We start from the raw sequence: 16,205 nt of genomic DNA on the forward strand, positions 1-16,205 counted from the left end.
TATGCCAATACAATATTGTCTCCATTTACTATAAATCCACAATACGTCTTAATATACGGTAGGGTGGGGCTTCCTAGGTGGCACGGTGGGTGGTTAAGAATCTGCCTGCCAATGCAGGGGACACAGGTTTGATCCCTGCTCCAGGAAGATCCCACATGCTGTGGAGCAACTAAGCCCGTGCGCCGCAACTATTGAGCCTGCGCTTTAGACCCCGTGAGCCACAACTATTGAACCCATGTGCTGCAACTACTGAAGCCCACGTGCCTAGAGCCCGTGCTCCACAACAAGAGAAGCCACGGCAATGAGGAGCCGTGCACCACAACGAAGAGTAGCCCCCACTAACTGCAACTAAACAAAGCTCTCGCACAGCAAAAAAGACCTAACACAGCCAATAAAATAGGTAAATAAATAAATAAATTTATTAAAAAAAAATATATATATATGGTAGGGTGGATTTCCCTACCTTGTTTTCCTTGAAAATTGCCACAGATAATCCCAAGCCATCCCAAGTTCCACCTTACAGATTTTAGAGTCAGCTTGTCAAGTTCCAAGAAAAGTCCTGCTGGGATTTTGAATGTAATTAAATGAAATTTATAAATTAATTTGGGATTTGAATTGCTCTAGTGATTTTTTGGACAAGAAAGCTCTGGTGGATGAAAGATGAACTAAAATATTTTTTTACCTTTCAAAGCAACAATTATATACCTCATAAACTGCCGTGTCTCCCATTTATAGACATAAATTCAATCACTGAATATACATTATAAAGGAAAAAAAAAAAAAGCCAGAACTCTCTGAGTCCTTAATTCTACTCTAGAGATCTATCCTAAGCAAATAATCCTAAATATGGAAAAAATTAGCTGGATACATAAAATGCTCATTGTAGCTACAAATTGAAAATAACCAAAACATAAATGACAGAGGAATATTTAAGTAAACTAGAGTAAATATACCCAACGAAAAACTGTGATGCCAATAAAACTACTGGCTTTTTTAAAAAACCATTTATAACAACAGTGAATTAGTGTTCACTTATGGTATAGCATTAAGTGATAAAATTAGTGTATCAATTTTGTGTACAATGTGAATACAACTGCACAAAAAACCTTCAAATATGTGCACAGGAAAATAAAATTTACTAATATTGTTACAATAGTTAAGTTGGCAGTATTGGATTATAGATTAGATTTCTCCCACCTACCTTAACCTTTAAATAAATTCACTGTTTAAAGTTTCTAGGAGATGTTTTTACTATTCTTACATTAAAGAAAAGATATTAGAAAGAAAAAGTAGGTGTTATACAGACTACTTTTCTTCCGAAAAGCATTAAAATATTTTTAAGCAAGTAATAAAAGTGAGTAGTACTCAGTGTTTCTTTAGGTTTCATTTAAAGTTCAAAGAAACACTTAAGGGACTTCCCTGGTGGCGCAGTGGTTAAGAATCCGCCTGCCAATGCAGGGGACACTGGTTAGATCCCTGTTCCGGGAAGATCCCACATGCTGTGGAGCCACAACTACTGCCCGTGGGCCACAACTACTGAAGCCTGTGAACCAACAGCCCGTACTTTGCAACACGAGAAGTCACCCCAATGAGAAGCCCGTGCACCATAAGCAATGAAGAGTAACCCCCTTGCCACAACTAGAGGAAGCCCACATGCAGCAACAACGACCCAGCACAGACAACAAATTAAAAAATTAATTAATGAATTAATTTTTAAAAAAGAAAGAAACAAAAGGAAAAAGCAAATCATTCAAATTCTAATATTCTAGGCTTGGACTTTAACTCAATCACTGATTATTTTAGTAATTTTTGGAAAACAGTTATCTACCTATTTTCTCAGTGAAAAAAAATGAAAATATTTCAAAATATGGATTAGGTAGCAAATCTTTTAGAAACAAATGGGCATTCATTAAAATAACTCTAAAATTTCATCTAAGTCATGCAAAACAGAAAGCCTATTTAATTTTCTCTCGAGTATTAAAGGAGGGTACAAAGTAGGGAGTTTGCCATTTGAGACTGGAAAACAAATGCCCACATTATTTCTGCAGCTTGCACTTTACCTTAAAGACATGAAAGGCTTCAAACTGGATGTTGGGACTTTTATCCCGGAGGAGGTTCATCATCAGTTTGAGGTTCTCTGGCTTGCTGATGTACTTTGTCATGATGGCAAAGTTGTGCCGGTCCAGAATCAGTTCACCTAGCAGCTACAAAAGACACAAAATCAAAGTAGAATCTGTTTGAGAGTCATCTTATTCAAAATCTATCCCACTTCTTCTCAACGGAAAACAAAATATAAATGTGAGTTATAAATGTTGACATGAAAAAAAATTCAGAGTCCTTAAGTGCATCTTAAAGCACAGGCATGGAAGCTGTAGTTATTATTATTCTTAAACTTTTCATACAGTTTTGCTAAAGTCAGTGCTTAATGCATTTCTGATTTTTTTTTAAGCCAGTCATTGCTACAGCTTAAAAAAGCTCTCTCTGCAGCTCTCGTTAAGAGCTAGCCAGAAATGAATTTATTATTTTCACCCCTTACTTTAATGTGCTTCCCAGTAATGTATTGCTCCTTAGGCATTGAGGTAGGATAAGAATAACAAAATTGACTCTACAATTATACCTCCCTTAGCTGAATAAATATACTCTAGTAGCTTACTGGAAAAACAGGTTATATTGTGACTCAACCTTTTCCCTAAATTTTATTACAAAACCTGATATAGAGCCAGAAAAAAAATCACTGATCCTGAATTCATATGAAATTTAATATATGCAGCAAGTTTTTATAAAAAAGTAAAGCAAAACATTTCCTGGTGACAAATTAATAATTCCTAAAATGCAGCACTACTCCATGTTATGAACTGAATGTTTATGTCCCTCTAAATCTGTATGTTGAAATCCTAATCCCCAATGTAATGGTACTAGGAGGTGGGGCCTTTGGAAGGTGAACGGGACATGAGGGTGGAGCCATAATGAATGGGTTTGGTGCTCTTATAAAAGAGACTCCGGAAAGCTCCCTTGCTGCTGGCACCTTGATTTCAGACTTGCCAGTATCCAGAAATGTGAGAAACAAATGTTTGTTGTTTAAGCTACCTAGTCTATGATATTTTTGTTATAGCAGCCCAAACAGACTAAGACACTGCAAAACAAAATAAAAATACCAAAAGTGAGAACAGTTGAAGACCCTCTAGCAGCATATAGCTGAACTTTTATTCTCACTGTAGTGGTAGCAATCCCTAAAGATTCAGCAACCAGGTGGCTGAAATGTACCCTTTACATAATTTTACATATGAAATACTTACCGATGGCCAGTGTTGGATGTTCGTTGGTCACCAGTCTCATACATATGGAATAGTAATTATGTATCTTCATCTTTCTTAATCTCTCCTCAGCATCTAAAGCTAACTGGATACTCTCCTGGAAACTTCCTTTGTTCTTGGTTTCAAGGCCACTGCATTCTTCTCTTTTCTTACCACTTGAAGTGAGTTCCTTTGCTGCCTGTTACTGACTCCCTTTCCCCTTCGGCACTATAAATGCAGGGATTTTCCAGGAAGTATTTTATCTCTTTATCTTCCAACAATCTCATCGATGCCCATGGCTTCAACTATAACATCCAGAAAGATGTATCCCAAATCTGTTTTACATTTCCATTTTACTTTCCTTCCTAAACTCTATACCCACATTTTTAACTCCACCCCACCCTCCACGTAAACCTCGTTGAACACTTAACTGGCCTATCACACTTAACATCTCTACAACCAATTCCCTTTCCTCTCCTTGTTAATGGCATCATGATCTGCTAGTCCTCTAGGGTAGAGAGCTGAAACCTTCAGCTCCTTTCCTTTCCTTGCTCCTCACATCAAATCTACAACTAAGATTTGCCAATTTCCTGTTTTTAAATGTCTCAAACATCCTTCATTCCATGTTTACTCATTCAGACCTTTCTACCTTCCATCTGGACTACTGCAACAGCACATGCAATGGTTTCTTCTTCAGTCTTCACCCAATCCAACCCATTCTGCACACTATGCCAAATGAATCTTCCTGATGATCAGCCCTATTCACGTTACTAATGCCACTTATAACATGAATGAATAACCAAACAAATCTCTAGATTCCTTTGGATTTGGTATAAAAATTAAACTCCTTACTCTGGCATTAAAAGCCCACTGTGACTGCAATGACTACTGCATCCTTTCCACCTCTCCCTCACTTATTTTTGCTCCAAATTTTCCCCAGCTTTACTGAGGTAAATACTTGACAAAATTGTGTACATTTAAAGTGTATATCATGAAGATTTGATATGTGTATACACTGTGAAATATTTACCACAATCAATTTAATTAACACATCTATCACCTCATGTAGTTACCATTTTCTTTTTTGTGGTGAGAATGCTTAAGAACTACTCTCAGCAACTTTCAAGTATACAATACAGTGTTATTAACTATAGTCACCATGCTGTACGTTAGATCTTTAGAATTTATTCATCATATAACTGAAAGCTTGTACCCTTTGCCCAACATCTCCCATCCCTCTGCCCCTTGCCACATAACAACCATTCTACCTTCTGTTTCTATAGTTCAACTTTTCTCCTCAGCTGAATCTCCTCTCCTGCCTCTGTGTTCTTTGTTTTTTCCTAATTGTACTCACTTTGCCTTGCAGTACAGAGTTACTTGTGAGCTTATTTAGAATATAAGCTCCATAAGGGCACATGTCAAATCCTGCTAGTGTTTGTATCTCTTACAACCTAACTGTGTGAGGTGTATGGATATTGTTGGGGAAATAAAGTCCAAGCAATACAGAATCCTCTCCACAAAGTGTAGAAAACAAAGTAGTTTTATCATTGAATAAGCATATCCAGAGCACAATACTGTAGGTAACCTACAAAAAAGGTATCACAAAGGCATAAAATTCTACCTTATTTATACAGCCAAGCAGCTACAATCCAGTACATACATAAACTCTCAAGATGAAAGATAACCGGTTCCCTATAAGAGGACCCGACAGCGCCCTTTGCTGTGCACCCTTTCATAGCTCACCCTGAACTCACCTGGCCACTGAAGTAGCCATTTGTTTTACCTAATTGCCTTTATCCAACTAATGAAGAGAATAATAAAACTCCTCTTATCTCTCTGACAAGCAAATGGTTACAGCTTGGAGAGAAGCACCAAGGTTAAATTCTCCTGTGATGGAGAGGCAGGAGTGCTATCTTCCTAGATGTTTACATTCCAGAAGAATGGCTCCTGGACTCTCAAAAACAAATATTCTGGGTTGTAAAGCTGACAAGAAGCTTCTAAAGATATATATGCAGATTTAGATATAGATATAGATACACATATACACACATGTATATATACAGCTTCTATGTAAATATAGATTATATGTAGATATATATTTATTTAAAATATAACATATATAATATATACATATATATCATACACACATCAAAAGGTCTTTCAGCAACAGAGAAATTTCATTTAAAAAATTTAAAATTTGTACATACATACACATTCAATAAATATTTGTTGAAGTGACATTTATGAGTTAAATTCAGATTGTCACTTCAATTCTTATTACATGGGGATGCCTATATATAAACTCTATCCAATCTATCCTCTGCTTATACAATTTCACTACTTTTTCGAAATAATCAGTTGTGTTAGATCATTTGGCCAACAACATTGACACTTCTAGCCATTAAATATTAATCTATTAATTAATACTGACAGTGAAAAGATGCTGCATTTCATAATAATACAAAGCATTATAAAGCAATACTGTACTAAGCAAATGGAAAAAAATTCGTATTTTTACTTCTTTAAATTTCATGTTATAGGCTTCACAGTACACAGTGAAACCATGTACAATAAGTAGAAATAATGAGTTTTTAAAAAACTTTGTGTTTTAATGGTATTGACCAGAGCCCTCCCCAAAATGAAAATTCCACCAAGCTTCTTTTGAATTATAATTTCTTGCTAGTAATTAAATACCAGGCCTCCGAAGAAGATAAGAAATAAATTCCTAAGCTGTGTCACATGAGTGAAAGGAATTTCTCTGTTAATTATTTTTTGCTGACACCAGGAACCTAAGCACTTCAAGATAGCTCAGAAAAATTTAGAATATGATTAACAAAAGGCAGCAGGTAGCAACTACTTTGGAATCAGAAAATAGCCTAGTTTTCAGACAGTCTCTTACAGAGTACTGTAAGTAAATACACTGTTACAATTATCTAACCTATCTTTTCCAAAATTGTTAAACGTCTATGTGCAAAATATCACAGAATCCAGACCAAACAGAACATACTGCTATCACAGATCTAATTCCACAAAGGAAAACCCAACAGCACACAGCAGAGCTCTCCAGAACAATGTTCTTCTGTTGAAGAAAAGAGCAAACAATGTTTAAGGAGCTCTTTTCTTGAAGAGAGTGATACAAGACCATCTTAGCAACATCTCTGCCTATAATCTAGCATTCAAAAACGGCCAACTCTTCAGTAACGATTTTAGCAATTTTTGCATTCTTAATATGCTTTATTTACCTTTTATTAGAGCCTTTCACTGTCTAAGCAGTGCTAGGTTTTACCACACTGTAAATCAAATATTTGTGAGACAGTCAACTGTAAAGAATTTTAGGCAGGAATAGCAGCTCATGTGGTATGTGTGGGTGGATTAATAAAAAACAAAGAGGCCTTATGAGTGGGCTGGGGCATCTGTAAATAAGTGGGAAACAATCAGTTTGAAAAGGGAGAGTTTAAAGGAGACTTTCTATGCCAAATACTGTACAAAGTCAGATGCTCTTTGCTAGTGTCACTGGGAATAGCACTGAGGTCTCCAGCTGGAGAACTACGTGAAAAGAGGAAGAGAGGCTGGATGGTGGAGAGCTGGGTGGTGGTGGACAGTGGAGAGAAATGAGTCTTTCTCGCTCCCCTTTGCTATCCACCAAATGTGTATTACGTGTTGTACTAATCATATATCTACTGGGTTAACAGGCTTCGATTTTTAAATGCAAATGCATCCTGGCAAGAAAAAGTCTAAGTTATACCCTAGTCCAATTATTTGTTTAGACTAGATCAGTGCCTTCCAGAGACTGAACTCTGGAAGGCTGACGAAGAATATTTATTAATGAAATTTATTTCAATTTTCCTTAGCAAATATATCCAGGTCTCACCATGTGGTAGGCTCTGCTCTAACCATTTTACAAATGTAAACAAGGGAACAGGACCAGGTGGGATTGAAGACATCCTGAGAAGAGAATGAGGGCAATGGGCACATGGGTAGGAGGTGATGACAGGACAGCAGGAAAGAAAAGCAGGAAGAAGGCCAAGGAGGAAGATGTCTGGGTAAAAAACCGTCAGCTTTATAAGTCTGCCTAAAGCCCTAGAGACAGTCAATCACAGGAAAATATCTGTCACAAGTTCTCATCACTGAGGAAAATGGCACAAGGATAAATTCTAAAGTCCGTGATCCTCAGCTTTCTTGATCTCAATTTGGTTCAATCACCTTAGTTCACATCAACCTATCTACTTTGGTCCAGTATCTGACAAATTCCCACTGAAAAGAGAAAGGACATGGAAAATTTATGAGCAATTAGCTATACGTTGGTCCTTCAGAGGACCTCTGTTTACTGTTCCAATTTCCACTCCCTGCCAGGGTGGCTACCTCTGTAACACAGATAAGTTTTCCTGATTTGACTGTCCTTGTGTCTATTCTTCTATAATGTTCTATAATGTCATCATCCTAACATGTAAAAATCAACATATAAAATATTAATATAATAATATAAAATAATATTTAGTAAGCTTAAGCATCATACAAATTGCTTGACAAAAAATAGTGAATTATTATCTGCCAAAAACATTCTTTTGAATATCTGAGTAGCATCTGAAGGGCAGAGATGCAGCTCTAGCCAATGTCCCACTCCCTCAGGAACTGTACCACCTCCTCTTGGCCAAATGGCTACTTCCAGGCACCTTTTCACTGAGGGAGGGAAGGCCACTCACAGCAGATGTGGCCCAACTCTGCCGGGTCTCTATCTGATGAGGGAGAGAGGCGTTTCCACAGTCATTTCATAGAAAATAGAATCTCAAATCACAAATGCCGTTTAGTTACATACACATAAACACATACCCCTCATCCTGTACTTATCCTGTACTTATTACTTATATTGTTATTTCCAAGTTACAAAAAAAAGAGAGTAATTTTTCTGTATTTACTTATCCACACTATTTCTTTCTTTCTTTTTTTTTTTTTTTGGGCTCTGCTGCATGGCTTGTGGAATCCGCGTTTCCCGACCAGGGATGGAACCCGTGCCCCCTGCAGTGGAAGCACAGAGTCCTAACCACTGGACCACCAGGGAAGTCCCTACTTGTCCACCATAAAACCAGTCATTTACTAACAAGAATATCAACTTCTGGAGACTCTAACTTAAAGAAATTTGATAGTACCTTTAAAGATTGTCTCTTAGTCACATAATTCTCGGACTGAAGCAATTTCTCATAGTCTTCAAAAATCTAATGAAAACAAAAGAAATATTAGAGTGTAAACCCAGCAGTGATTTCTCTGCATTAAGTCTGCTTGCTCTCTTTCTTCAGAAGTAAATCCCCAACCTTTTAGTCCAGCCCAGCTCAGCTGCTGTGCTTTGTATCCCTGGACTGATCACCACTGTCCATGGGGAGGTTTCCCCACGTCACCATCCTCATTTACACGGAGAGACACTGGAGGACAAGGAGTCAAGTGGTACCAGAGACATGCTTCTCTTTGTTTTATTTTAGTTCTGCAAATTAGAAACTGAGTAGAAAATGGAGTAATTGAGCCCTCCCAATAAATCACCTTGAATAAAACATCTATTAACTCATCTCATGAGCTGCAGGATTACTCATTTTATGCCACTTTAAAGAAATCTGTTTTATGCAGTCTTGCTGGCAGCTATTAGTCTATGAATAATTTGAGAAAAGATTAAATACACTGAGCAACTCATAAAGAATCAAACTGTCAAATTCACAGCATGAACAGGTAGAGGAATAGGGCTACTTCGGCCACAGGATGGCCATGTTAACCTCAACTAGCCTCTCTGGAGTACTTCCACTCTCCCTAGAAGCTGGGGGACTGGGGCCTGTTTCCTAATGTGATTGGTTGTCAATCGCTGCCCAGGCCCTTGGGTTGAACACAGAGTGCCAACAGCTAGGGAAGCTCCGTGTCAATCTCCCACCACACAAGACACACTCATAGACCACTTAGGTGGGAGGAGCAAGCCTGGCAGAGAACGGAAGGCAAAAGAGTTCAGGGGCTGAGGAGGGCGGAAAGGGTCCTGGTCCTCAGAGTGCCAACTGGCAGGTGCGTGTGCATGTGTGTGGCAAGAGCGAGCTGTGCACACTGATGACAATTCCTGATAGAGAATTAGGAAAGTGAAAAGTAAAAACAAAAGCCTGTATCTCACATTAAAGTTGCAGTAATTATAATTTTACACAAAGGACTTATTATCTATTCTAACTGTCATGGAACACAAGCAGGGCTTTTTACTAAATCTATCAGAAAAACGTTGTGATAAATTTTAATTGTAACTATAAAATGCAAATATGTGCATATAAGGTATTATTGACTCCCCGAGCTACTAGTTTCATTATTTTAGGTCATATATCATGTTCTCCAGCTTCAGGTTTACTGCTAAAGAAATAGGTAACTCAGGAAGTGTGAAATGTTTAGGGAGCGTGAGTTCTCAAAGCTAATGTTCACGTCACGGCAGCAGGCTTGGTGTCTGTGAAACTACTAAGTTACACAAGAAGTGACTATAGATACAGAGACAAATTTAGGTAAATATGGGTCAAAGAGAATGAGTTTATGGTCTCTTAAGTGTTGCTTATTATCCCTGAATGCAAACTGCAGAACATGTTTATCTATAGAAAAGATTAGCAGTCAATACCACAGGTTTTGTTATAAGCTATCTTTGCCCTCTTTATTTTCACTTGTTATAAACTTAACATCTAATGAGTCTTTAACATTCCATCCAGCATCTACAGTTACCGAACAACCAAACTATAATAACAATTCATTTCCTAACTTCAAAAATGTGTGATTTTCCTTTAGTCTTGAAGCTTTTGGATGCCTCTGGCAATAATCTTTTTCTCCCTCCATGTTTTACACTTTGATCAAAGTTCTCCAGTGGATCCCATCAGTATTCTCTTGATAATTTCAGGATATGAAAATCACTTTCGAGTTCACGATTATATTGATAATTCTTAATCTCAAATCAAAGGAAGACCAACAAACAATTTATGAATAAAAAAGCCATAGTTTAATTTCTGTGATTTGGATGTGCTGAAGACAGGATACTGACAGGGTGTTTCATATCTTCCCAGAGTCATCTGTTTCCTTTTATCTTTTTGTGTGGCTAACTAGAAAATTTTAAATTACATAGTGGCTTGCATTATATTTCAACTGGACAGTACTGGTCTAGAGCAGTTAAACTAATACTGGAACAAAACATAAGGTTTTGCTTCTAGGTTCATGCTATGTTCCACTTTAATTATGCTATTTCTATTGCTGATACACTTAGCAAAAGTATAGCAGCTCTTGGGTGGGTCTATTCATTCAATACTCATTTAACACCACCAAATGTATGGCACTGAGTTAGGTATTAGGAATGTAAGTAATAATGATAAAAATTAATTCATGATACTATCCTAAAAACTTCAAATCTTGTCAAATTCCTACAACAACCTTATGAATTGGTATTATTAATATCTTCATTTTTGGTAGGTGCAGCAACTTGTCCAGGATCATATAATTAGTAAGAGGTAGAGCAGGATCCTGAGGCAAAGCAAATGGACACTAAAGTCTATACTGTATTCTGAACCCCTGTGTTCCACAGATAAGGTTCCTGCCTCCAGGGGAGCTTAAGAACCAGCTTAAGATATAAAGATACATAATAATAATACAATGTGGAAAACGTGTGAGAGACAGGGAGCAAGGGAAAAAGGGAGGGAGGAGGCGGAGGGGGGAGAGAGGGAGAGGGGCTGGGTTGGCGGGGAGAAAGGGAAAGCTTCCTAGAAGAGTCAAATTATGAAACCAAGCAGGGCCCTGAGGGGCCTTCCCAGGGACATACCCTCCTGAGTCCTTCACTTCTTGTTTGTAGAAGAGTTTTAGCCTCCTAGGCCCTGCCCGAGCTCCAAGACCAAATTTAATCACAGAAGTGTGAAAATGCAGAAACAAAGAAAAACAGTCAGCAAGACAAAATAATAATAGTTTAGCCATAAAACAAAGTTAAGGATCTTTAGTTCCTCCTCAAGGTCTACAGATAATGTCCTGAGCCATATCCTTGAGTTGTTTTGCAGATACTGAAGCCCCCACCAGACAGAAGAAGTTAACCACATAGTGACCACAAGCACGTAGACCCCACACTGGTTGGAACCGAAAGGTTGCTGATGTTAACCCCTGAAACATCACCCTGTCACCTCACCACCAACCAGTCAGAAGACTGTCCAGGAGCTGACGAGGCACCCTGCAACCCTGACCCCCAGCGTTGCCTTTAAAATTCCTTCCCTGAAAACCCTTAGGGATTTGGATCTTTTGAGCATTAGCTGCCCCACACTTCTTGCTTGGCCTTGCAATAAATGCTGAACTTTCCTTCACCACAACCCTGTATCAGTAGACTGGCTTTGCTGCATGCTGGGTGAGTTTGGTCAGTAACAATTATATCTGATTATGAAAAAGATGAGACAGATTCACCCTTAGAGAAGGGAGCTGGAAGACAGATATGTATTTTGGTAAGTAAGTAAAATTAGTTATCAACCAAGTAAAATGATTTATTTTAGTATGAGTGGGGTGCTCTTCCTTTTGGGGTTACCTACTGCCTCTTAAGGGCAACATGGATGCTCTTAAGTCAAGATCAAAGTGAGCAGGTACTAGTTGTTTCCTGGAGCTCCAGAGCACAACAGAAAGAGATGTGAAAAATGAGAAAGCCCTGATCTCCTGCCAGCCTCTATTTTCCATAGTTTCTTGATGACCTGGCTTCTAGGTAATAAACCAGTCAAGTATATGGTTGGTTTCAACTGTGTATCACAAATAGTAGTAAGTGCTAATAGATCTAAGAAGGAGAGAGAGAGAGAGGAAGAGAGAATGAGGTAAAGACTTAAAAATGACTTCTACTTACAGTGTCATAATTTTGTTCTAAGAATTCTGCTACCAACACTTTATGTCTGGTTAGTAAATCCTAGAAAAAGAACAATCAGGTGAAACAAAATTATTATAGATAATAAATTTCACAAAACTATCATTTCCTTCTAAGATATTCTAAGTCTATCATTAATCTGAAACATAAAAGTTTCAGAATATTTTCACTTACTTCACAAAATTATTTCCACTCTGAGGTGTGAAACACACTGTTTCATGTTAAAAACAACAGAGTGCTTTAAATTCACATCACTGTTAGATTATAGAAATAATTTAACTAGTGAAACAAATGTCACCTAAGAGACAAGTTTACAGTATATTTATTCAAACCACAACTCTGCACTGTGAATATGACATAATAAATATTCAAATAAAGTTTATGATGATCTTTTCAAAACATCATTAATAACCTTTCTTTTTTTAAAAAAAGAACTCTGAATGGACTAAAACCATATCTTACAAGTTAACAGATTTTCAATGATTAACCTTTAGTTTCTTTTCTCAACCACTTTTGAAATGAAGGTGGCTACTTTTCTGAGAAGCACAAGAATGATATTTAACAGAGCCATCTCAGCATGGACCTGCTCTTGGGTTAATGGGCTGTGAAGTGTTGTGCAGTTACTAAGTAGCACAATGCACCCTTTCAAAGTTGAAGACAAGTAGTCTGATCTAATTACAGATATAACTCTCAGAAAACTGAACAAAAGCATAAAGGAACGTTTGACTGTCAATTCACACTTAAATCATAACCTTAATTCACCTTAACTTTGAAAGAAAACAAGCCTCAGCTAATCCCTTTAATATGCTTAAAGGCTAAATATCCTGTCTAGGTACTATGCAGAATTTAATTAAAAACCTAATAAGAATTTTCAAGTTTTCCAAAATAAATTCTTACACTTTAATACATATTTAATTAAAAGTTATTAAAAGCAAATACAAGATACACAACATAACCTCACAGAAAAAAAGAAGGCAGCAGGAGTGGTAAAACTCATTTATTTCTATTCCAATAAAAAGTTAAATATTTAAATCACTTTGCACTACAATTTTCAAGTTCAAAAATAATGAGACTGGCTATTAATTTCATTTCATATTACTTATTGTCACAACTTGATTGACCATTGGGCTTATCAGTGGAGACATGTACTTTTACCACAGGAGAACATGCAGTACAGTTCTAGAATTGGAATTTTAAAACAGGAAAATCCTCTGAGGAATTCATTCCTGGCCCATCCCAGGTCAAAATTCAAACTAGCTCCTATATCAGGGGACCCCTGAGAGAGTAAGGTAGTTCTACAGCATCCTTAGGGGCCCCTAATCTTTCTCTAAGTGGATATTCGGGATGCTCAGTTTTCAGATACTCTCTTCCCCAACCTCTTGAGCAGTATCAGTGATTTTCTGAGCTGCCCCAGGTTAGAAAGTTCTCTCCAGGGGGTGCAGCGGACACTGTGGATGGCTGCACCCCTGGGGTTCTGCATCTATTACGGCAGTCATCAGCCTTGAGTGTGAGGACCGTGACCTCCCGTGGCCTCAGACCTCGCACATGCAGTGATGCCGGCAACAGAAAGAGTACTTTGCAGATGAGCGCTGCCTAGAAAGGTTTCCCATCCACTATACATTAGTGTTACACCAAAGAAAGAGGAATAAGGAGGGAGTTCTATTGGTAGTGGCTCCTTCAAATTCTAAGGGAAAAAATAACTTTAAAATCCAATAATAGAAAATATAATATGGTAGGGTAGAATTTCTCCAGCACAGGTGTATGATGGATACAGCCGATAAGTGATTCAGGCACATACACTCTTATACGTGAGTGTGTACATATTATATATATATATATATATATACCCTCAAATTTATATACATAATAAATGTATGCACAAAACCAGAGGGATTATACCATCTCTCTCTCTATATATATATACACACACACACACAGGCATATTTATACATAATACATAAATAAATATGGTTTTGCATTATTATAGACCAAATAACTGAGTGGGGAAAAAAACTAGCTAGGATTCCACCCAAAAAGGAAAAAGCAGATAATTGCCAAGAAAAATAAAGTTCAAATTTTAAAGAATTTAGAATTTTAAAAAAGTATTTGAAATAGCGTACTCTTTCATTCTACCTCCTAGTAATTCTATTTTGACAGGACTAGGTTCTGCATAGTCTAAGTATTACACTAAAAAATGTTGATATTGATATTTTAGTGAATTCTGCATGGTTTGGGAGAACTCGGGGTGCAATGATAGAGACAGACCCTCAATGGCAGGGACATGATACTACACCAGCCAGCAGCAGCTACATTTATTGAGGGTTTACTGTGTGCTGGAGAGTGTGCCGAGCACCTTACATATGTTATTTCTAATCTTCACAACTCTGTAAAAATGGGGATCATTTTCCTTATCTCACAGATGAAGAAAATGAGACTCAAAGGTTAACTAACTTGCTCAAGGACATACAGCAAGTCAGGTGCAGAGAGAGACAGAATTCAAACCACTTCTTATTGTGTCGATTCTTAGAGGGAGGGGTGAAAAAGATTGTGGTTGTAAGGAATCTTTTTTGGGAAAGGACAATTTACAATATCATGACAAAAACATAAACCAACAATGTTAAAACATTACTGATTAAACTGGGCAACAGTTATCCTGCAGCTCAAAACAAAAAGAGTTAAGCCTAAGAAGTTAAAAACAAAAGCCCAAACCAACCAACCAACCAAGCAAACAAATCCCCTTGAAACCAGCTACTTAAAAAAAAAGTGACTTATGGTCATTATATTATATTAACCACAGCATTTTGGTAAAATATAGAAAATTAGCATTTTCAATATTGGTAGCATACTAGGAAACCTTTTATGGTTATTTAGATTCTCAAGGACTCGACTTAAGTTCAATGGAAAATATGCTCAAATACAAATCATCAAAATTTATTTTTGTGATTCAATATTATGCTGAAAATTAAGTTGAGCTCAACATATGATGCAAGACACTATTATCAAGTATAGTATAGTTCATTCCATTAAATGTTGAAAAATCTTTGGAGAAATTTTCAAAAATAAATGCTCACTTGAATTTGCTTTTCCCTCTCCATTAGAGTTGTTCTATCTTTACAGTTATTTGTGAAGTCTTACATGGTTTTTTAAAAAAGGAACTAACTTGTTTCCATGACAGCAAAGAGTCATCAGATAGAAAAGGGGGAAAAATGGGTCAACAGTATCTGCTAATAGAGAACACGTCCTTAGTTGTTTAGGCACAGATATTTGCTGAAAAGAAATGGAATCATCCTTTGTGTTAAATATCCTTCTTCATATTTGAGGCACCAAGGCCTCTCCTACCATGTGTTCTAGATATACTCTTGGGGGCTTCATCTGTAGCCACTGTACAACTGTTGTTTTGCCAGGTGAGACTTGTTGCTGTGAAACAGAGCAGACTCCTGGGACTTCACAGCACCCCGAGCACATGTCCATGTTTGTCGCCCTCGCTGCTCCTCTTCCCTCCACCCACCACCAACTCTCCTTAGAATCTCTCCCCTGCCCTTTCCTCCTCTTTTCCTTCCTTCCCTCACTCTTTGCTCTTCTCACTAGTTTTCTTCTTCCTTACTCTCTGTCTTTGTCTTCTTCATAAGCCCATATGAGCTTATGACAAGCATTTTGAGTTGCTTTTTTCTCCAATGTAACAGATGGGTCTAAATCCTCTTATGATCCACATCATACACAGTTGGCTATGCTCAGACCTAAGGAATACAATTTTCTGCTTTTTACCTTATTTTTTAAAAAATATTTTATTTATTTATTTGGTTGCACTGGGTCTTGTTGTGCCTGGTGGGCTCCTTAGTTGCAGCAGGCAGCCTCCTTAGTTGTGGGAGGCAGACTCCTCAGTTGCAGCTCACCAGCTCCTTAGTTGTGGCATGTGAACTCAGTTGTGGCATGCATGTGGGATCTAGTTCCCCGACCAGGGATCGAACCCAGACCCCCTGCATTGGGAGCTTGGAATCGTAATCACTGCACAACCAGGGAAGTCCCCAATTTTTTGCTTTTTA

At 37.6% G+C, this 16,205-nt stretch overlaps 1 protein-coding gene across 12 annotated transcripts in view; it reads right to left on the minus strand.

Annotated features, from left to right (window-relative positions):
* CAB39L (calcium binding protein 39 like) overlaps positions 1 to 16,205 on the minus strand; it is a 104,058-nt gene that overhangs the window by 10,476 nt on the left and 77,377 nt on the right. For all 12 annotated transcript variants that reach the window (XM_057707331.1, XM_057707328.1, XM_057707330.1 and 9 more), the window contains 3 exons: positions 12,145 to 12,204; positions 8,441 to 8,506; positions 2,061 to 2,204 (listed from right to left, as the gene is read on the minus strand). In XM_057707331.1, the coding sequence (XP_057563314.1) occupies positions 2,061 to 2,204; positions 8,441 to 8,506; positions 12,145 to 12,204 (270 nt within the window). The remainder of the gene's footprint in view (positions 1 to 2,060; positions 2,205 to 8,440; positions 8,507 to 12,144; positions 12,205 to 16,205) is intronic.

The sequence above is a fragment of the Hippopotamus amphibius genome, chromosome 14 (assembly GCF_030028045.1).
Source record: "Hippopotamus amphibius kiboko isolate mHipAmp2 chromosome 14, mHipAmp2.hap2, whole genome shotgun sequence".
NCBI classification, from domain to species: Eukaryota; Metazoa; Chordata; class Mammalia; order Artiodactyla; family Hippopotamidae; genus Hippopotamus; species Hippopotamus amphibius.